This window comes from Ctenocephalides felis, unplaced genomic scaffold (assembly GCF_003426905.1).
Source record: "Ctenocephalides felis isolate EL2017-DRISC unplaced genomic scaffold, ASM342690v1 CF-g0.4_SCAFFOLD_01170, whole genome shotgun sequence".
NCBI lineage: Eukaryota > Metazoa > Arthropoda > Insecta > Siphonaptera > Pulicidae > Ctenocephalides > Ctenocephalides felis.
Window position 1 is genome coordinate 81,484,644 of NW_020537324.1, and position 23,965 is coordinate 81,508,608.

Sequence of the window (23,965 nt, forward strand, 5' to 3'; positions counted from 1 at the left end):
ATTTTTTGTTAAAGCATTTTTAGCACACCGTCTACATAAACAAAAGGTTTTTTGAATTAATCTAATCGGTTGATCCGTTCTCTCAAAAACTGCTTCGCCATTTTTATACCCTTTGCGCTCCATTCCTCCGAAACGGCTGGACGTGTCTTTTGATTTTTTTTAAAATTGTTTAATTAATTTTTTGACATTTGTGGAAAAAACTTTTTTTTTCATTTCTTGAGAATTTGGAAATTTTTGAAAATATTCGATTCTCTTTGGAAATTTTAAAATATTCCCAAATTTTTGGAAGAAATCGTTTTTTTTTTATTTTGATATTTTGTGAAATTTTTCAAAATTCAAATTTATTTTGGAAGTGTGTAAAAGACGTGCAAAAAATGCTTTGACAAAAAATTTCGTGATTTTGGAAATTTAAAAACAAATTCAAAGTTTTCAAAAAAAAATTAAAATTTAAAAAAAATTCAAATTTTCGAAAAACTTTAAATTAATGACAAGCAAAATGTTTTTCGAATTTGCCATTATTTTACTTTTTTTACTAAATCTCCGAAACCGCTTGACCTGCTTTTTCAAAAATTAACCAGTCAATACAAATAAAATGTTTTTCGAAATACTCAAATTGGACGCTCCGTTGTCTCAAAAACTGAATTACCGTTTTTGGTACTTTTTGCCTCGTTCCTCCAAAACGGGTAGACCTGCCTTTGGCAACAACTAATCAGCACGTCTCCTTATCACTACGAAACGAATGTTTTTTGAATTATTCAAATTGTTTGTATCAAATCAAACTTGTATCCGCACACACACATTCATTTTTTCTAAGGTATGCCAAAATGTTCAGAAACCTTTGAAACGAAAAATAATTTTCGTTTTTTTTTGCGTTTAATATTACTTAACTAATAAATATATTCTTAATGCTAAAATATTCTTATATCATACATCTAATTAAGATACTCTTGCTGAAAAATTATTAACAGCTCCATTGAACCACTTGCTGGTCAAAAAGTAGTATAAAATTGCACCATACGTTGTGTACAAAAGACTATAATAAATCACAGCCAATCTGAAATAAATATAAATAAATATTTATATTATCTACATATATATAAAAATAAGTCGGGATTTCCTTCCTGACGATATAACTCCAGAACGCACGAACCGATTTCGACAATTTTGCATTCGTTGGAAAGGTCTCGGGCTCCGCAAGGTTTATAGCTAAGAAAATTAGTGGTACATGGCATCGTGCCATTTAGAAAATCATTGTTTTTCACATGGGCAGTTATACGTTGCCTGTTCACGAGTTGGAAAACCATCCGCTTTGTTTGTGTTAATGTCAGACCAGAAAACAAAAAATGTGGTTCACCAAAGAGCACTTCAATGAAACGCATAATTTGCGGATTCACTTTCATTTACTTAGAGAAGTTCAACTAAAAAACACTTCATTTTTGTAATCGAAATAAATTAATTACTGTTGTGTAATAAAATCTAATTTTTCCTTTTCAAATATAAAACAAACAAAAAATTTCTTCATCTTTCTCACGAAACCATCTGGTGGCGAAACGGAGTTCGTCGGGTTTGCTAGTTGATAATATAAATTTATTTTACGTACCTTTTGTGTCGTTTCATGTCCTTTTCAAAATTAATCGGTTCCTTCAGCAAATACAACTTGGATCCTGTTAGAGCTTGTCTCATATAACTATCGATTGAGAAACCATCAAAGGAATAAGCAAATTTGTCTCTAAACGGTTAAAAAAAAACAAAATTATATCAATTATATTTTATTTATCATTTTATTCTATTATTACTTGTCTTCAGGGTTTAGTTTATCAGTCAATGACCACATGTTGTCACTTTTGAAGTCCCAAGGTCTGGTCAGAAAGTATGCGATGGTCATCATACCGATGAAGAGTTTTTTGAACAATTTAACGAACCTACAATATGTAAGTTCAATTGTGTTAATTGACCTACAAATTGAGGATGTAATATATATATATATATATATATATATATATATATATATTTATATATATAAAGCGAGAGGTTTTTCTTCAGATGGTGAAATAATATGATAAAATTGTTTCTTGGGCATCCATCCAGTAATTAAAAACAGTTTTATCGAAAAATGTTTTTATTTAGAGAAACATACGTTTCGGGTCTAGATTTGACCCATCTTCAGTGCTACAAATAAATATAACAGGGTTACAAATTAAAACAATATAAAAAAAATATATAATTACAGAAAAAAAAAATAAGTAGAACAATGTATATCAAAAGTATATATGAAAAACAAACATAAAATAAGCTAATGCAAAGAAACTCACCATACAAATAAATTTTAAAAATTTTTTCTTAAAAAATAACACAAAGAAACAACACAAAATTGTAAAGAAAAAATAATTATTTATGTTTATTTATGTTTGTTTTTCATATATACTTTTGATATACATTGTTCTACTTATTTTTTTTTCTTCTGTAATTATATATTTTTTTTATATTGTTTTTATATATATATATATATATATATATATATATATATATATATATATATATATATATATATATATATATAAAGCGAGAGGTTTTTCTTCAGATGGTGAAATAATATGATAAAATTGTTTCTTGGGCATCCATCCAATAATTAAAAAACAGTTTAATCGAAACTTGCTTCCCTTGGGAGCAAGGAAATTCGAAATGTCCATATTAGGGACCACCCCAATATACATATATATATATGATAAAATTGTTTCTTGGGCATCCATCCAGTAATTAAAAAACAGTTTTATTGATAAATGTTTTATTTAGAGAAACATACGTTTCGGGTCTTGATTTGACCCATCTTCAGTGCATACAAATAAATTTTAAAAAATAACACAAAAAACACAAAATTGCACGAAAAAATACGTGTTACACGTAACACGGTCTCCAAACTGACAACATGTTCGTTTGGAATAAGCTTTTTTATAATAAAATATATTATTTATTTTGATTTTACAATTTTTTTAAAAAAAATTTCATAACTCGACGTCTTATCAATTTTTAATTTCATATTTATTTTTTCGTGCAATTTTGTGTGTTTTTTGTGTTATTTGTTAAAATTTATTTGTATGCACTGAAGATGGGTCAAATGAAGACCCGAAACGTATGTTTCTCTAAATAAAAACATTTATCAATAAAACTGTTTTTTAATTACTGGATGGATGCCCAAGAAACAATTTTATCATATATATATATGTATATTGGGGTGGTCCCTAATATGGACATTTTCGAATTTCCTTGCTCCCAAGGGCCCGAATGGTTCCAAATTGGTAAAAAACAATTCTCTGAAAGTTTTCGCTCTCAATATTATCTTTTAGATAGAGCGCAATTCAATCAAACTTCGTATGGAAATAGCATGAAATAAATTTTAAAAATTAAAAAATAATTTTTTAAGTACAACTTAGCGACAAATGAATTTAAAGTGAAAATTCGTGTCATTTTTAATTGAAAATTCGACGCTCTGCAAAATTTTTGAAATTTTTTTCATGCTATTTCCATACAAAACTTTGATTGAATTGCGCTCTATCTAAAAGACAATATTAAGAGCTAAAACTTTCTGAGAATTGTTTTTTATCAATTTGGAACCATTTGAGCCCTTGGAAGCAAGGAAATTCGAAAATGTCCATATTAAGGACCACCTTAATGTATATATTCATGTATGTTTATATATTGTAAACTTACATTGGTTTGCGTCCTGTGATTTTTAAAGCGCAATCCAGCAATGCTCCGGGGATTACGTGTTTGAAGAAATACTGGAAAAAAATTAATTTATATATTAATGCGATCGAATTTTTTTGCTCCCAAAGGCTCAAAGGTTTCAAAATTGATGAAAGAAAATTCTCTGAAAGTTTTAGCTCTTAATATTAACGTTTAGATAGTCCGCAATTCAATTGAAAGTTTCGTATATTTATTATTAAGTAAATTCTTGCGCAATCTGTGATATGAGACTTGTGTAATTTTGATGGCTGATAATTTGAGAGTCAATATCACCAATTTAATAAATATTTTGATGCAGAATTAATCTTGATGCCATGATGAATAGATATTTCGTTAAAGAGTCCATATGGATTTAATTAAAGGTTAAGTGTTTTATAAGTGTCATAATATTTGAATTCACAAATGCCATCACAGATGGCGCAATAGTTAATGTTAATAATAAATATACTAAACTTTTAATTCAATTGCGGACTATCTAAATGTTAATATTAAGAGCTAAAATTTTTAGATATTTTTGTCCATTAATTTGGAAGCATTTGAACCCTTGGGAGCAAAGAAATTTAAAAATGTCCATATTAAGGACCACCATAAGGACAAAATTTATATTTTGATATTGTTACTTCACTTAATATATATATATATATATATATATATATATATATATATATATGTGTGTGTGTTAAAGAAGTTGGTTTTGATGTTGAGAAATATGAGTAAGTTCTTCAAGGGCATACATCAAATAAAAGGCAAAGATTTAGAAGTTAATCTTTACTTTTTGCCAAAAGTATTTCAAAAATACAACTCCAACATTCTAAGAATCTTTCTTTTATTACAAAAAATTTTATTTATCAATTTGGATATTTTTTTAATTGTGAACTGTAGACATCAATGTTAGTAATATATCTTTGTGACTATTATTATTGTTTCCATACATACGTGTATTCTGAAGGTAAACTCATTGGTGCATGTGTTCATGGCAGGATACCAAAGGACATCACTGAAGGGTTGGTCTTTTATTATTTTTAAACCAACATCTCGCCATTGATTGTGAGATGTTTCTAATTTGCCCAGAACTGAACAATTGTACACTGGAAGTCTTGGAACGCCAGGACTCCTAAAAGAGAAATAAACTCTTTATAGACAAGGCAAAAATATAATCAGTTTTCTCCGGACCAAAGGATTCTATCCAGACCAACGATTTGTTGACCAAGATTTTTTTTAATTATTATTTGTCATTGGTTTCTTGGGAATTAAATCAAAATCTAGCAAGAATTCAGTTTGAATCTGGTACGAACCTAATTAGATTTTGGTAAGAATTCACTAAGAATCTGGTAGAAATTTCACGAGAAAATAGTATGAACCTTGAGAAAATTTGGTATGAATTTTATGTGGAACTAGTACAGACTAATAGTTGATGCAGTTATGAGAATCTAAAAATTCAAGTTCAAGGCAAGATTGTGGTCTAATAGGATTAGTGCTTCAGAATCAGAGAATCCATTAAAAATTTAGTGTGAATCTTATCTAAGATTTTGTATAAGTCGTATAAGGAGCTGGCATAAGAATTCAGTCAGTATTTAATAGAGAATCTACTAGAAATTTTATAATAATCTGGTTGATTCAACTATTCAATTCAATTCAATCACATAATAGTTTAGCTAGATTCAATGTATATTCTGTTCAGAATCTAGTTAGCATTTACTTAAAATCTAGTCAGATTCAATTTAGAATATTTAGAATAGATCAGTTCTTTCCAAAGGATTCTGATAAGAATCTGGTAAAAAATAAATAAGAAACCAGTCAGATTAGAATAAAAGATTCTGGTGAAATCCCTTAAGATTCTAGTAAAAATGTTAATGCGGAATTGGTAAGAATCTTATAGAAAACTCGTGCAGATCTATTAAGAATTCAGTCAGAATTTAATATGGTTCTGGTGAAAATTAATCTAATGGGAATCTCATTATAATTATAACCTTATTTAGAATCTAAGATTTTATTTTAAATTTTGAACCTACTTAAGAATCTACGTAGATTTAATCGTAAAAAAACTAATCAGAAATTGATCAGTTCTTTCTGTACCAAAAAAATTCTGAAAAAAAATCTGGTGATGATCTAGTTAAAATCTAAAACGAATTTTATAAGAATCTAAAACGAAAATTTTATAAGCGAGGATTTAGTAAGAATCTTATAGGAAACTTATGCGGATCTAATAAGAATTTAGTCAGAAATAATACGGTTTTGGCAAGAAGCTAATACAAATCTCATAACTAGTGGTGTATGACATTGTGTCTTAAGGCATATTGCTGAACTTCTCGTACCGTAATGAAATATTCGAGAAACTTTCAATAGGTTTTCAAATATATCATTACAAATACGGTATAACATACGGTAACATTTGATTTGCTCAGATATAACAAGATAGCAAAAATAATTGTTAATTGTTAAAAATATTTATTAACTTACTGATCTACTATTTTTTGCCAAGTAGCGATAATCAAAGCCTTCACGACAATATCCAAAGGCATATAGTCTTGCAAAAGAGTCGTACCGGTGTATGTAGTCCTCATAATCCCTATTACGTAATAATAAATGATTAAATTCCTGAAGAAATATAAACTTTTCTATTAATCTCCTACCTTTGCCAACTGCAATTCCGAATCCAATCGGACCATAGAAATTATCGTGCCAACCAGGAATTGGATCTTTCCATGTAGAAATCACTTGGGAAATAGATTTATGTTAAAAATTGATAAGTGAAAAAATATTTATGTACTTACTAGGGTTTGTCGGTTTTCAAAAACCGGTTTTAAAAACCGGTTTTTTGGCGAAAATTATGGAATTCGAAAACCGTTTTTTTAGTGAAAAAGCCGGTTTTCACTGTATAAATAGAAAATGACAAATAAAGCCAAATATAAAAGATAGATGAAAGCGTTTTGATTCTTGAAATCATGTCGGTTCAATAACCTTTAATATCTTATCAGTCTGCAATGGTTCCCAGAAAGGTTTTGTATATATTAATTTAGATTTTTATACCAGTGTATATATTAATTTAAATCAGTGTGACTTCTTCTTGAAGAAGTAACTTCCTCTACTTAAACTTAAAAAAAAGAGTTTCATACCCTAAAAGCCACAAATTAAAGGAAAAAAAAAACTTAGAATTATTATATAAGGCTTTAAAAACAATTAAGCATAATTTAGTCGCAAGTATGAGAGTACTTACTATTTCAGAAAATTTTGTGAGTAAACAAAGGACACGTCTAAGTAGCAATTTGATAGACGTTCTCAGTTTTTTTAAATCATAGTTGATTAAACAAAAAAGAATTAGAATGTTTAAATTAATTAATTAATATTGCTCGAAACAGACAATACCCGAGTTTAGCTTAATTGTTTTTAAAACTAAAATTGATATTAACAAGTATGTATCAACACGTATCTAATATTTTTTTATCTTTTTTTAATTTTATGTTTTTTATTTAAAAATGTATTATTTTTATTTATTCGAAAACTTTCCTTTCACTATCATAAAAATATTTTCATTCTTATATGTGAAAATGATGCATGAATAACGAATAATTATTTTCAAAGTTATTTAATCAAGATAAACTATTATTTTTTAGTTCTACCAATTAAAATTAAAATAATTTTGTTTACTATCTATAAAATTGAACAATAAATAAATTCAGTCAAATACTGCTCTAAATCACACTAAATTTGCGGATAAATTACAGAATATTCGAGTGAAAATTTATTTTCTGTATAAAATTCGAAAACCGGTTTTTTAGCAAAATTAAAATTCGAAAACCGGTTTTCTGAAATGTCGGTTTTTGTATAAACCCTAGTACTTACCTACTCCTGGTCTGAATAGTACTAATGGTAACTTGTGACTGTAGTCTTCTACAGCATTTTCTGCCAAATGTTTGGAGTACACATAGGTATTTCTGAGACCTCCCAGACACCTGCAGGTAAAAAATCATTTGGTAAAAATATTGCATTAAATAATTTGTAATTATTTCATACTTTTCAGTCAAACAAGCCAAGTTATAATCATCTTCGAACTCTTCTGCAACCCTGATGGCTTCCCTCCAATCTCCGTGGTCTCTGTACATTTTTTCCTCGATGACTGTTTTATCGGTGTTGCAATATGTGGTAGATACGTGAACACCAACCACCAGATTTGGCATCAGGAGCATCAGTTCTAGGATTTCTCTGGTTCCTCGAGTGTTCATCAGGGTCGCCTTTTTTATGTGGTCGTCGAATCTGGAGAAAATTACAAAAGTTGGAGAACTCGTCAAAATGATAAATTGTTTTTGGATTAATTTTTTTTATATTTACCTGACGCTTGCAGCAACATGAAAAACAATATTGGACGCCAACACCAATTTTTTATCCTCATCGCTCAAACCGAGTTGGAGACTTGTTACGTCACCAGGTACTGCCACCACTTTTTTCAAAGATTCTGGTTTGGTTTTTTTCACGATATCGAACAACTTGAAATAAATATAATAAAAATTTGCAATAATTAGCTAGGTATAATACATACATTCATATGTATATATTTACCGGATTGTCCAAAATTCCGTTGAGTCTGTCTTGTATGGCAACGCCCTTTTTTGAACGCAGCAAAAGGTAAATAATTTGGACATCGCATAATCGTAAAAGAATTTCCACGATTGCTTTTCCTATAAAACCTGAAAATGAAATAATAATAATAATAATAATAATATGTACCTGATTTTTAGGTTCAGGATTGAAAATTTGGCTGAAAGTCTTCAGAAATTGGGAGCAGGAAAATAAAAAAAATGGTAGTAAAATGGATAGGTGAAAATTTAGGACATATATGAGATCAAAAGGTATTTATGAAGATATTTATACTGATTTTTGTACTGAGTTGTGCATGAAATTATTATTAACTTCCTGTAGGGTAAGTTATAGTAATGGACCAAAAATCAAAAATGCAAGTTTTTGCATATTTTCACGTTTCAGTGGTTTCTGAACATTTTTGTATACTTAAGAAAAAATGAATCTGTATGTGCGTGTGTGTCGGGAACACCGATCAACCGATTTGAATAAGTCTAAAAGCATTCGATTCGTATTGATAAGGAGACGTGCTGATTAGTTTTTGGCAAAGGCAGGTCCAGTCGTTACGGAAATACGGAGCAAAGAGTGCAGAAAATAGAAATCGAGTTTTTGAGAGAACGGAGCACCCGATTTGAATGATTCAAAAAACATTCATTGGGGAAAAGTGGTGATTAGTTTTTGGCAAAGGCAGGTTTAGCCGTTTCGGAGATACGGAGCTAAATGTGTAAAATTGACAGTTTTTGAGAGAACTAAGCATCCGATTTGAATGATTCAAAAATCTTTCTGCTTGTGTTGACAAAACAATTGCTTTCGAAAAAAAAATTCAATATTAATTTTTTTTGTATATAGAAAATCATTTATATAGGTTTTAATTTTAATTCTGAAATAAATAAATAATTTTATTTTGTAATTCAGTTTCTGTAATTTTTATAAATATTTGACAATGTTACAGTAGTTATTTATAATAATCTGATTGAAAACATTTAATATTCCTCGAATATTTCATTACTGTACGGGAAGTTCCAGCAATTTGCCGTAAAGCACGATGCCATACACAATCAGTTTTTATATCTTTATAATATAATATTTATAATATAATTAATTCTTGATATGTTATATAATTTTAAATGTCATAAATATCTAATAAAACTCTGGTAAAAACCAACCAGATTCTGGCAAAAACTCATAAGAATGTAATAGGAATTTTAAAAAAGTCGCACGAACTTTAGATTTTATTGCTAAAAATCTTATGAAAAAATAGTGCACATGTAAGAAGGGAATCTAATATTAATTCAATATTTTTTCGGTAGGAATTGTAGGAAAATCTAATACGATTATAAAATCTAAGCAGATTTTAGTGAATGTCTACTAAGAATCTGGTCGAAACTTTATAAGAATCAAATAAAAAATTTATAAAATCTGGTTTATAATAAACCAGTCCGAATCTAAAATAATTGTGGTAAAAATGTAATGGGATTCCACTAGAAGCCTTATAAGAGTCTAGTTATGTTCTGAGAAATCTAGTAAAAATTTAAGTTAGATCCTGGTTAGAATCTAGTTAGCATCTATTTAGAATATACTTAGATTTTAAGTAGATTCAAGTTAAAATCGTAAAATAATTGTAAAAAAATTCAATCAGCACAAATACCAAATTTATCAAATGAATTTTTAAAAATGTTAAAGTTGGTTCAGGATTTATTGCAAAACTTTGGACACTTTTTTTGCACTTTTCTCAAATCTAATCGAGGAAGCTCCTTATTGAGTTTAACCGAATGCTTTTTAAATTTGTTAAATCGGTTCACAAAGAGTACTTTTGTTATATTTAGTCTCATTCGATTCAGAATAACTTGAAACGTCTAGAAAGCATAAAATTAGCATTGTATATGTATATATATATATATATATATATATATATATATATATATATATAATATCTATTATCTCACCGCTGCCACCAGTTATAAAAATCTTCTTGTCCTTAAAAAACTCCGGATGCTCGGCGGCAAAACCATTATTATTATTATTATTTATTATTACAATGACAAACGTATTGTTGGAAAATATATTTCCGACTGAGACGTCTACTCATACCCGATGACATTTTGTTTAAAACTATTAGAACTTATAAATAATTTAAAGTAAATTCACGAAAAAAACGTTATTCGAAAACGAACAGACAGACAATCCGTCGGGGTCAGAAGGTCAGGACACGACGCGAGGGTAATGCACTCGTCGAAAGATACATTGTTTGAGGAGAAAATAGAACGGGATATATATATATATATATATATATATATATATATATATTAGGGTGGTGGTCCTTAAAATGGTCATTTTCGAATTTCCTTGCTCCCAGGGGCTCAAATGATTCCAAATTGATAAAAAACAATTCTCTGAAAGTTTTAGCTCTTAATATTAACGTTTAGATAGAGCGCAATTCAATCAAACTTCGTATGGAAAGAGCATGGAAAAAAATTTGAAAATTAAAAAAAAATGTTTTAGGTATAATTTAGCGACAAATGAATGAGTTTTATTCATTTATTTGTTCGCTAAATTACATCTAAAAAACATTTTTAAAATTTTTGAATATTTTTCCATGCTATTTCCATACAAAACTTTGACTGAATTGCGCTCTATCTAAAAGAGAAAATATTAAGAGCTGAAACTTTCAGAGAATTGTTTTTTATCAATTTGGAACCATTTGAGCCCTCGGGTGCAAGGAAATTCGAAAATGTCCATATTAAGGACCACCCTAATATATATATATATATATATATATATACATATTTGTATTAATTTAAAGCTCATTAATTAGATTTTTTTTAATTTATTTTTACGTTTCGACACTCGATGTATGTCTTCATTCAGCTAATTTATGAAAATTCATCTAAATTCCTGTATGGGGAGTGATGTGGCAACACAATTAGATGATTGAAAATTTTTGATAAATACTTTTTTCAACACGTTTTAATATACAATAATAATATAATATATCAACACAATTTTACTGAAGAATATTAAGGCACAACATGAAATTAATTACGTTATTTTAGATATTTAGTATTTGTATATTTTGTTCAATATAATTTTTTGAATATAAACTGCTATTATACACATTATATTTTATCAAAATAGGCAATGCATTATTCTTTATGTATTTATACGTTTCGGCACTAGATGTGTGTCGGTAAAATTCTTGAAAATACCTTGTATGACAATTACAGCCTTTTTGGCATAAAAATTGACAGTCAGATTCTATGTTATTTAAATTTTGATTATTTATGAAAATTATATTAGAAGAGCTATACTTAAATACTCTTAAATAATTTAGTTTAATAAAACAAGATTCAGCAAGTCTTCTAAATTCTTTTTAGTTTTTTTTTAGAATGATAGAATTATTAGATGCTAGGATTTATATTAAAAGTTCCAAGTTAGTCATTTAATTTAAAGAGTGCTGGATTTTTTAAATTATAAAAATGTTTGTTCATTTTTTTTTTAAATATATTGAAAGCTTTTACCAATATAACATCAATTGCAATCATAGCAAAACGTTTTATAAACTGAGTGCGTAGTTTTATATTTGATAGTTTTTTTTAAATTTAAAACAAAAAATTAAACTTTAGAAAATATTGTTTAAATTAAAAACTAAAACAAAATATTATTTACAAATTAGATTTTTAAAAAATAAAAAAATCTAACCAAATTTGTTAACAAAAAGTTGTTCTTATAATTAATAAAATAGATCAAAAAGAATTTTAAAAAATAAAAACCTTTTTTTTTGAAAAAGTAAAGGAATTATTAATTGTAATTGATGACTAAATTCCAAACGATCTGATTTTAATTATCAACTTTCAATTATAAGGAAATTTATTGCAATCGTCCAAAAAATCGAAATTAATTTTTTTGCATATCTTCACGTTTCAATAGTTTCTGAACAATTTGGCATACTTTAAAAAAATGGATTTATGTGTGTATGTGTGAATACAAGTTTTAGTCGACGATTTCGGACGCTCGGATCAACCGATTTTAATGATTCAAAAAACATTCCAATCCTATTGATAGGGAGATGTGCTGATTAGTTTTTGGCAAAGGCAGATCCAGCTGTTACGGAGATACGAAGCAAAGAGTGCAGAAAATATGTATCGAGTTTTTGAGAGAACGGAGGATCCGTTTTGAATGATTAAAAAAACATTCGATTTATATTGATTGGGAGAAGTGGTGATTAGTTTTTGGCAAACTCAGGTTTCGGAGATACAGAGCTAAATGTAGAAAAAATGACTGTTTTTGCGAGAACTAAGCATCCGATTGAAATGATTCAAATTGTGTGGACAAAACGCTTGCTTTTGAGAAAAAAAATATTTCAAAATTATTTTTCTTTTTAATTTTCTATATTTTTTTTGAATATCGAAAATAGTTTCATATACTAAATAAATAAAATACTTAAATATTAGCAATAATAAATATCATTTTTTTATTATAATATAATACAACTTATAATGAACATTAAATTCATAATCTAAAACTTAGGTAAATTAAATATCTACATCACTAAATATAAAATGCAATTGATATATAAATACTAAATATAAATATATTTTAATAAATAAATTATTAATCATGAACATATTTAATATAATATATAATTAATGATAATTAATAATTAATCACAGCCTTAGTATCTATTTAACAGTTGTAGAAATGGTACTCAAAACTGTTTTGAAGGCAGAACTTACGTAACTGAAAATGAAACGAATATACTAATTATTTAAATAAATTAAATAAAATATAATCAATCTATCAATCGAGATAAACGTATAAAAGTTTTACAATAATTATTTATTTAAAAGATACTCACCTATTTGTTGCTATGAAATATATTAAAATTCCATAAACTATGTAGGAACATACGTGGTACACCAATTCATTTCTGAAAAGAATAATATTAAAATTAATATTTATATATATATATATATATATATAATTTTTATTACCTTCTATATTGTTTAATGGCCTTCGGTATGTCTTCGGGTTCTTTCATAACATATTTATTAAGACCTATCAAAGCCTTCATGACATAATCTTCCATGTCAAAGTCATCGAAGTTGTACGAAAAGTATTTTCTGAAAAATAAGTTTAAATTTGAAATTAAACTATAATGTAACATAAAATGATATGTAATTAAGGGCAGATTCTACCCTCCTGCTCTGTAATATTTTTGTAATAATTGGCAGATACATTTGGAAAAACTGTAACAGGAATTTATGATTATTACTAATTGTTTAATGAATGGCCTTTTGGGATTGAAATTTTTCAACGAAGTTATTTTGTTGAGTCTTCCATCATTATTGAGTATATTGAAAAAAATATGGATAGCATTGAAAATTATATTTATATATGTTTTTAAATTTTCAAAAATTTTACTCACTTGTCTGATTCATGTAATTTTTCATTCAGGGCCCACATTCTGTCAGCTTTGAAGACCCATTTTTCAATCGAGAAATAAGCAACAGCCATCAATGCCATGTAGACTTTTCTCATCACTCTTAACAATCTGTTGAAAAATAATTAGATAAAATATTATATTATCTTATATTCATTAATTATTCGTGTTATTTCTTACATCGGTTTCCTTCCTGTTAACTTCAACAAGGTGTCCAAAAAGAAGGCGGGCAGGAAATTGAATAATATAAACTGAAATAAAAAAATAATAATTATTTATTATTATTTTTTTTTTTTTAATTGCAGATGAATATTTTTGTATAAACATTTTCAGATCTTCTGTTAGTTTTTGCATACAAAAATTGAATGTGTGTGTAGAATGTATGTATGTTTGGATACAATTTTGGCTTTCGTTTAAATATTGAACATTTTCAAAATTCACTGACGTTCTTTCAAGCACCTTGAACGTAATGTAATGCGTTTTAAGTGTGCAAAATTTTAGATTTTTTTTTCTAATAACTAAAATTAAAATTTAAATTCAGCTTAGAATAATTCTCTAGGAATGTTGGAGTGAAAGATTGACTCGAGAACTAAAAAATATTTACCCCCTGACTAAAATTTATGAAAAATGTTATATATTAAATATAAATAAAATAAATTTTAATTTATTCGTTAATTTTGTTCGTATAGTCATTTACAATTTATATTTATTGATTTGTTTATTTATTTATTGATAAACCGTAACTAATAAAACTAAACTAAAGGCAAATTGCTGGAACTTCTCGTACCAAAAGTTATTTTTTTTTTTTAAAAAAATTAACATTTTTGATAAAAATTTACTCTGAAAAAATTAGATTTTTGAGAAACTATAAATTTTTGACAAAAACTTACTTTTTTTGAAAAAAAAGACTTTTTGAAGAAAAATTTATTTTGAAATATTTAAGAAATTCTGAACTTTTTGTCAAAGCAATCGTACTGCTTTAACTGCATATAGACAAAATATCGAATCGCGTAAGCGCCGCGTCGCCGTCTAACGGATGAGGATTGGTACGGAACCCATAGGAATGTAAATTTATACTTATTGTTAAAAACTCTATATAATATCTGATAATTTGATGTGCATATGTCTAATGATCATTTTTGACCGCCAGATGGCATTTTTTTTTTACTTTTTTTACTAGATCTCCGAAACCGTAAGACCTGCCTTCATGAAAATTTGATCAGTTCTTCATTTTGTAATACAAGTAAAATGTTTTTTGAGTTATTCAAATTGGACGCTCCGTTCTCTTAAAAACCGAGTTGCCATTTTTGACACTTTTTGCCCCGTATCTTCGGAACGGCTAGACCTGCCTTTGCCAAAAACTAATCAGTACGTTTTCTTATCAATACGAATCACATGTTCTTTGAATTATTTAAATCGCTTCATCCGAGTTCCCGAAATCGTCCACGAAAGTTTGTATCCGAACACACACATACACACACACACACATCCATTTTTTCTAAGGTATTCCAAAATGTTTAGAAACCTTTAAAATGTAAAGATATATAAAAAATTTCATTTTCGATTTTTTTTGCGATTACTATAACTTGCTCTACGGGAAGTTAATAAATCTCAATCGGGGAATGTACGACTTGCCTTAAGGCAAAATGCCACTTACAACTAGTTTTTACCTTTATCCTGAATTCGAACTCGTTGGAGACAATATCAGCTACAGGGTGCATTACACAATCATTTAAGGGCCTTTTGGAAAAGACATCAAAACCTACATTGCACATGTCCACCTGGTTATAGTCTGCCTTTCCAGAAACTGAACAATTGTAAACTGGTAGCAATTCGTTCGGAACACTATATAAAAAATACAGTCACTTTTAAAAAAAATTACCATCATTATCTCAAAAACAAGTCAAGCCTGATAGGTTTGATCAATACTATTTTAAAGTAGAGGGCAAAAAGTTCACGAAATCGTCGACGAAAATTTGTATCCGCACACACTTCCATGTTTTCTAAGGTATGCCAAAGTGTTGAGAAACCTTTAAAACATAAAGATATGCTAAAAATTCATTTTCGATTTTTTTGGTTAAAAACAAGTAATGTTAGGGTTTTTTTAAGAACAATATTTGAAAGTAGAGGATAAAAGATGTGTCACCAGCCATTACTTGGATTCTTACGATGTCGCTATCACGAGATAAACGGCTAAGTTTGAAAATCCATAACAAAAGTATTTTCTTGTGTTGGTTTTTTTGGTCGTGAGCACTGTTGTTTAGTTTACAAGACTTCAATATAATTTTTAAGTATACGTAATTTTATTGTTTTATAAGATTTGTTGTTAATTTTAAGCTAGATTCAACAGTTTATTTTATATAACTTGTATAAAAGCTTACACCTGGGTGGGGTAAAAAGGACCAACTGAACATTTATCTTGGCAAAGGTGTAAACTATAAAAACTAGTGGATATAAAAGTAAATTAAGATAAAAAATGCAATTTTACCAGAGATGATTTGAATAATTAGTTATTCTAACTTTGCTGGTGATTCTTTCTGACTAAATACCAGATCAAGGTTATATACAGTGTTGGCAGTGTAAAAAATGCACCCATGAAATTTATATTGTGGTTGAATAATGTAGCTATTATTTTGTAAAATCCCTTCAAAATTAAAAATAAGTTTCAAGTCCTGCTTGCTCCCTTGTCCCATTTTACCCAGCCTGTGGGGTAAAAAGGATCTGGTGATAAATTTTTGAAAAACAGCAAAAAAATTACATTTTTGCAATGATGATTCCGCCTGGGAATTCTAGTAAAAGTAGTCAGATAGTTCTTTGTTCGATATATGTTATTTGTTGTAATATACTACTATTGCCTTGCCTTTATTACTTACGGTTTGGCTACTTTTATCCAACTACTGATGACCAAGGCTTTGGTGACCATGTCCACGGGCATGTAGTCCATATACGAATCCCATTTACTGTATATAGTCCTCAGGATTCCTAAAAATATTACAGGTATAATACTTAAAACTCTTCAAAGTTTGATAAAATTATATAAGTTAAGACTCGATTTCGTAAAACAGCCTTGATTATGTTTGCGCGACGATCTGCCAAGCCGTTTCTTTGGAATCCGTAGAAAGGAGAGGTTCATTAATCAAGTTATTTTTTAGAGAATTTTGGACCCTTGGTGATACGTCGTGATATTCAAAATTAGCCCCCCATCCCCCACCAAACATCACGCGTATTTTCAGCTACGTAAAATTTTTGGAATTTACGAAGAATACGTGAATTTTTTTATTTTTTAGGTGAAAAGTAAAAGCATGTGTTATCTTACTAGACTCCTCCCTCCCTCACGACGTATCGATTTTTTTTATCAACTTCCCTCTCCCTTCAACTAAAAAACTCATGTGATTAATGGACGCTCCCTGAGTGCTTTTGTCCAAGTTTTCCCAAAAAATCCTGAATTGATTTTGAAAATTGAAAATTGAAGTTCTTATATAGTTTATACAGGATACTTAGCAGATTCTCTCAAGAATCCAATTAGATTCTTACTAATAAGAATCGAAATTAAACCTAATACGACTTTAATATGAATCTATGTGGGTGCTTACTAGATTCTAGTGAAATGTAACCCTGCTTCTTGATATTGATCTAGATTTTGATCTGGAATTAGATTTCCACTAGATTCTTATGAATTTCTCATTACATTTTTATTACATTCTAATCACTGTCGTATTTGATTCTTATTAGATCCTGAATGGATCCTTATTGTTAGTAAATTCTGACTGGATATTTACTAGAGAGTACGGAGCATCCGATTTGAATGATTCAAAGAACATTGTATTTGTAATGATGAGCAAAATTGTGATTAGTTTTTGGCAAAGGCAGGTTTTGTCATTTCGGAGCTCAATGTACAAAAAATGGCGGTTTTTAAGAGAAAAAAGCATCCGATTTCAATGATTCAAACTTTCTGCTTGTGTTGACTAAACAATTGCTTTTGGAAAAAAAATATTTCAATTTTTTTAATCAAAAATAATTCAGATTTCAATTTTCATTCTGGCCAAAGTTCTAAACCTCACTTATATACTTTAAATAAATAATTTCAACTATGTGATTCAGTTTATACAATTCTTATAAATATTAGACAATGTTACAGTATTTATAATAATCTATTTGAAAACATTTAATATTCCTCGAACATTTAGTTACGGTGCGGGAAGTTCTAGTAATTTGCCTTAAGGCACGATGCCATAGACCACTAGTTTTTTTTTATATATAGCTCATACCTTTTCCTACTCCGACATATAAAGCCATAGGTCCATTTAAATTATCATTCCATCCTTCGATTGGTTCCTTCCAAGTCGAAACAACTAGAAATAAATATTAAAATTAATTTTAATATTTTAATGCACATAATATTGTTGGCTTCTTAAAAATCTTACAATATTCTAGTCATATGAAAAGTTATCGAATAGTTAACTTTATACCTAGTTTCATAATGCCACTTATATAATTTTATATTAACTAAGACCGATTCAGCCGCATAACAGACAAATGATTATTATGAAAAACTTTCCACACTAAATATTGACATAAGGCGTGTAGTTGCTGTGCAGTCAGGCGTTTTTCTCAGGTTATCAGTTAGAAAACTTAACTTAGAAACCGCACAAATGTCGAAAAAACGATGGTAGTTAACAGGGTCTTTTTGACTCAGACTCATAACATACGAGTGACGTTGCAGTTTATGTGTAAAACGCCTGAATGCACAGCAAACTCATGAAATTTTGACAGTACTCTGTATGATTCATTATGTAACATGGCCTTGCCATAACATTTGTGTGTTATCGGTCCCTAAAGGTTTTATATTTTTATCAAAGTATTTTTCTTACCTACACCAGGTCTGAACAAAACCAAAGGCAGTCTATCACTGTAGTCTTCCACAACGTTTTCTGCCAAATGTTTTGTGTAGACATAAGTATTCTTCAAACCACCAAGACATCTAAAACCAATACATACGTTATTTGCACATTATGTAATTAAAATGTAATTAAAATTAACGTATATTTATTAAGGGGTACAACTAGTGTGAAATTTAAAAAAAAATCGAATTTTGAATTTTTCCATACTTCTATAGTTTATACCTTTAAAAATAACATACCAAAATTTTAAATCGATATCTTAAATAGTTTTTGAGTCACAGTCATTTAAAGAGTTTATATATAGTACATAGTATAGGAATCATTTTATCTTTAAACGCGTTTTTCTCGAAACAGCATTTTCCGAATTTGCTGCAGCGATTATTCAACAACAAATGATCCGATCACTATCGAATTCTTTTTACATGTTCTATATATAGTTATACGTAAAATAAACTATCGATTTTTTGATCGGATCAAAAATCGAATTTTGGCAGTCCAAAAACGACCAAAATTTTGGGTAAAATTCGACTTTTTTTAAAAAAACGTCGTCATTTTGTCAATTTTTAATTTTTTTTCTTCATCGTAGTTCATTTTACAGACAATTTTATCTAGTTCAACGAGATTTTTTTTTTTAATTTTATCCACGTAGAAGGCCGGAATCACTGCAGCAGTGAAGGGCCTTTTGGAGATCGACGATAATCTAAAAAACATTTAATCTTTTTCTTCAAAAATTTTACTATGTACTCTTAAAACATGTATAAATATGTACCTAAAATTTTTTTTAATATAAATTTCCAAAAATCACCTTTTTTAGACGGTTACACTAGTTGTGCCCCTTAATGCTTGTATTTTTTTTGACTATTTTGCTAGCGATACAGTTTCATTCTTTGAGTAGCTTGAGTATGTGTCTTACAAATTGTTTAAATGATCTTATGTTTCTTAGACGGCACAGGTTTTCCATTTGTTTTATTATTTTCACTATACACGGGGACATACTACGCATACGCATACAATCAAAGCAATCATACTCATGCGACGCGACGACCAATCACAATCGACCCGTATAGAAATGATATCATCGAGAGCGAATGATGAATCATTGACACTCGATTCGAGCGTAACACTTTTACCGTTGCATTTGGACAGATTTAGTCCCTTAGAAATTTTACTTAAAAATTTATAAAGAATTTTAATCATACTTTTCTGTTAAACACGACACTTGATAATCATCTTCGAACTCTTCCGCAACCCTGATGGCTTCCCTCCAATCTCCGTGGTCCCTGTACATTTTTTCCTCGATGACTGGTTTGTCGGTGTTGCAATATGTGGTAGATACGTGAACACCTACCACCAGATTTGGCATCAGGAGCATCAGTTCTAGGATTTCCCTGGTTCCTCGAGTGTTCATCAGGGTCGCCTTTTTCATGTGGTCGTCGAATCTGGGGAAAATTACAAAAGTTGGAGAACTTGTGTAAATGATAAATGAATTATTTTTTTTTTTATTAACTTCCCGTAGGGTAGTCATAGTAGTGGGCCGAAAATCGAAAATGAAAATTTTTGCATTTCTCGACGTTTTGAAGGTTTCTGAACATTTTTAAGGGGCATACCTCAGAAACTAAATGAATGTGTGTGTGTGTGTGTGTTTTGTATGTCCGCATTTGTTCGTCCACGTTTTCGGTCGCACGGATAAACCGATTTGAATAGATTAAAAACATTCGATTCCTATTGATAAGGAGATGTGCTGATTAGTTTTTGGCAAAGGCAGGTCTAGCCGTTGCGGAGATATGGAGCAAGGAGTGCAGAAAATAGAAATCGAGTTTTTGAGATAACGGATCATCCGATTTGCATGATACAAAAAACATTCAGTTCGTAATGACGGGGAAAAATGGTTACTAGTTTTTGGCAAAGGTAGGCCCAGCGGTTTCGGAGATATAGAGCTAAATGTTAAAAAATGACAGTTTTTGAAAGAACTAAGCGTCCGATTTAAATGATTCAAAGAATTTTCTGCTTTCTGCAATTGTTTCAGCAAAACAATTGCTTTTGGAAAAAAAAAAATTGTTTCTAATTTTTTTTTCCAATAATATTTTTGTAATTATAGATTAAAAATTCAAAAAATTACCCAGGCTAAGCACAGCCTAAGCGCCACTCTGGTACAAATGTTTATTGAGAAGTGGTTATTAGTTTTTGGCAAAGGTAGGCCCAGCGGTTTCGAAGATACAGAGCTAAATGTGCAAAAAATTGCAGTTTTTGAGAGAACTAAGCGTCCGATTTAATTGATTCAAAGAACTTTCTGCTTGTTTCAACAAAATAATTGCTTTTGGAAAAAAAAATGATCCTAATTTTTTTTTTCAAATTTTTTTTGTGATTTTGGATTAAAAATTCTAAAAATTACTCAGGCTAAGCACAGTCTAAGCGCCACTCTGGTACAAATGTTTACCTAAGTGGTTTACGTACTGAAGCACTTTTTCAATGTTGTGAAAACTATTGAAAAATGTGAAAATGCCGCCAAGCTAAGCACAGTATAAGTGAAAACGTCGCGCAGAATTATTTGCAAGTGCGTTTAGGCTGTGACTATACGGGAGCACTTTTTCAATTTTGTGTAAATTAGGCAACTATTTTTTTTTTTTGAAATTGAATTCGAAATGAAATGACGATTGTTGTTAATGTTCTGGAGATAAATTTGATTTCAAATGATTTACATTTGATTTGCTCGGATATAACATACAAGATAGTAAACATAATGAAAGTTACAGTATTTGTAATCATATATTTGAAAACGTTTAAAATTTCTCGAATATTTCATTACGGTACGGGAAGTTCCAGCAATTTGCCTTAAGGCACGATGCCATACACCACTAGTTTTTTTTCTATTTACCTGACACTTGCAGCAACATGATATACTATATTAGAGGTCAAAATTAATTTTTTATCGTCTTCGTTTAAGCCTAATTGTAGGGCGCTCACGTCTCCTGAAACTGCAACCACTTTGTTCAAGGCTTCTGGGTTGTTTTGTCTTATTACATCGAAAATCTACGAAAAAAATAATACAAAGTTTATTCTAATTTATTAGAAGGATTTTTTATTTTTATTGGGATTAGAAATTAAGATTTTTACCCCGTTGTTCAGGATTTGTTTGACCCTTTCCTGGGGCTTCATGCCTTTTCTTTCCCTTACTAAAAGGTACATTGTCTTTAGATCTGGACAGCATCTCAAAAGTTTTTCTATCAGAGCTTTGCCCAAAAATCCTAAAAATATAAAAATGTGATTAGAACAATTATTGTAATTATCACAAATTAAGGCACTTGTTTCCGACGTTTTGCAAGTAGATGCGTTTCATTTTCAAGTTTTCTGTCGAGTATAAAATATATTTTTAGGGATGATGTTCTTTTCAATTCGCACTTGAAGACGTATCTCTGTACTAGATCTTTCATTTTTATAAATATTATTAGAAAATGTATTCATTATAAAAAACAAATGTAAAAATCATTGCAATTTTTCTGGTGTCAAAACATATTTGCGATTTTCGGGACAAAGTACTCCAAAGTTTTTTTTTTACAAATCTATATAAATATATGTATACGGTACATCAATTACTAGAAATTTGATTTATTAAAAATATTCGAATAATATAATATTTAATTTATTATAAATCCTTTCAACTTACCGCTTCCTCCGGTTATAAATACAACTTTGTCCTTATAAAATTCCGGTATTGTTAAATTCATTTTTATTTTTGGTGTTTTAAGGAAGGACGGGGTCACTGCTTTCGATAACTTTAAACTTTAAACTGATTGTGATCTTTTCCGTAGAATTTATAAAAAAATGCAAACGTTTCGAAATCGACTCATACTACAAAAACAACTTTGATCGGAAGAGAAACAGAGGTGGCCGGGGAACGGGCCTAGGGAAATAAAAAAAACTAAAAAAAATAATGATTTATTCTAGTTAACCAGGTTTATCTTTTGTATATTAGATACTTATAGAAAACTTATCTAGAATTTAAACCCGATGGTAAATTTACGTGCTACAGTTAGTGGCGCACTCTATGGACAGCGCGAACAACTACAAATGAAGTAAAGGTAAAGCGCATGTTTGTACAAAATTTTGATGTACTTTATTCAATTCATTGACGATATCTTTTGATGCAAACAGAATGCCATCGATTTTAGTATTTGTATTTAAATAGACTTAATAAAGTATGTTTTAGTTAAATTATAAGGTTGTAGTACAAACGGTGCGACCTGTAGAATTTTTTGAATAAAAACATTTTACATCATTTGTGTCTTGGAGAATTTGAAGTACTTTGTGCAAAAAATCGTAAATATTTTTTGTCACCGGAACAAAGTCATCGATTTTAATATTTGTTGTAATAATAGACATATTTAGTTATAATATATTTAAATTACAAGGTTGTAGTACAAACGGTGCGCCCTGTAGAATTTTTTGAATAAAAACATAGTACATCATATGCGGCTCGTGGTATTTGGAGTACTTTGTTTAAAAAAACGTAAGTAATTTTGTTTCTGTAACAAAGTCATTAATTTTAGTATTTGTTGTTATTATACCCATATTTAGTTATAATATATGTAAATTACAAGGTTGTAGTACAAACGGTGCGACCTGTAGAATTATTTGAATAAAAACATAGTACATCATATACGGAATACTTTGTTCAAAAAATCGTAAATATTTTTTGTCACTGAAACAAAGTCATCGATTTTAGTATTTGTTGTCAAAATATACATATTTAGTTATAATATATTTAATTACAAGGTTATAGTACAAACAGTGCGACCTGTAGATTTTTTGAATATAAACATAGTACAAATTTAACACTTGTGGTATATGGAGTACTTTGTTAAAAAAATCGTAAATATTTTTTGTCACTAAAACAAAGTCATCAATTTTAGTATTTGTTGTTATTATAGACATATTTAGTTATATAATATTTAAATTACAAGGTTGTAGCACAAACGGTGCGGCCTGTACAATTTTTTGAAATTAAAAATTAAAACTTAGTCTTATCTTGTGCAAATGATAACTTTGAAGTACTTTGTTGAAAAAATCCTAAATATTTTTTGTCACTGGAACAAAGTCATCGATTTTAGTATTTGTTGTAATAATAGACATATTTAGTTATAATATATTTAAATTACAAGATTGTAGTACAAATGGTGCGGCTTGTAGAATTTTTTCAAAATACAAAAATTCTTCCCATATTAATTTGTACATCATTTGTGGCTTGGAGTATTTGAAGCACTTTGTTCAAAAAATCGTAAATATTTTTTGTCATTGGAACAAAGTT

The 23,965-nt window shown here is 28.9% G+C and overlaps 1 protein-coding gene across 1 annotated transcript; it reads right to left on the reverse strand.

Annotated features, from left to right (window-relative positions):
• Nucleotides 1–936: 936 nt before the first annotated feature.
• LOC113367767 (putative fatty acyl-CoA reductase CG5065) lies at nt 937–22,428 on the reverse strand. The gene is made up of 24 exons (XM_026609347.1): nt 22,325–22,428; nt 21,775–21,905; nt 21,536–21,690; nt 19,860–20,099; nt 18,631–18,740; nt 18,028–18,111; nt 16,633–16,741; nt 15,430–15,604; nt 13,940–14,010; nt 13,745–13,870; nt 13,311–13,439; nt 13,228–13,246; nt 13,175–13,184; nt 8,302–8,429; nt 8,074–8,228; nt 7,759–7,998; nt 7,588–7,697; nt 6,378–6,461; nt 6,205–6,313; nt 4,681–4,858; nt 3,709–3,779; nt 1,797–1,922; nt 1,601–1,729; nt 937–1,054 (listed from the first exon to the last, which is right to left on the reverse strand). Exons 1-24 carry the CDS (start codon nt 22,383–22,385, stop codon nt 937–939), a joined length of 2,868 nt encoding a protein of 955 aa, XP_026465132.1. The 5' UTR covers nt 22,386–22,428.
• Between the last annotated feature and the right edge of the window lie 1,537 nt (nt 22,429–23,965).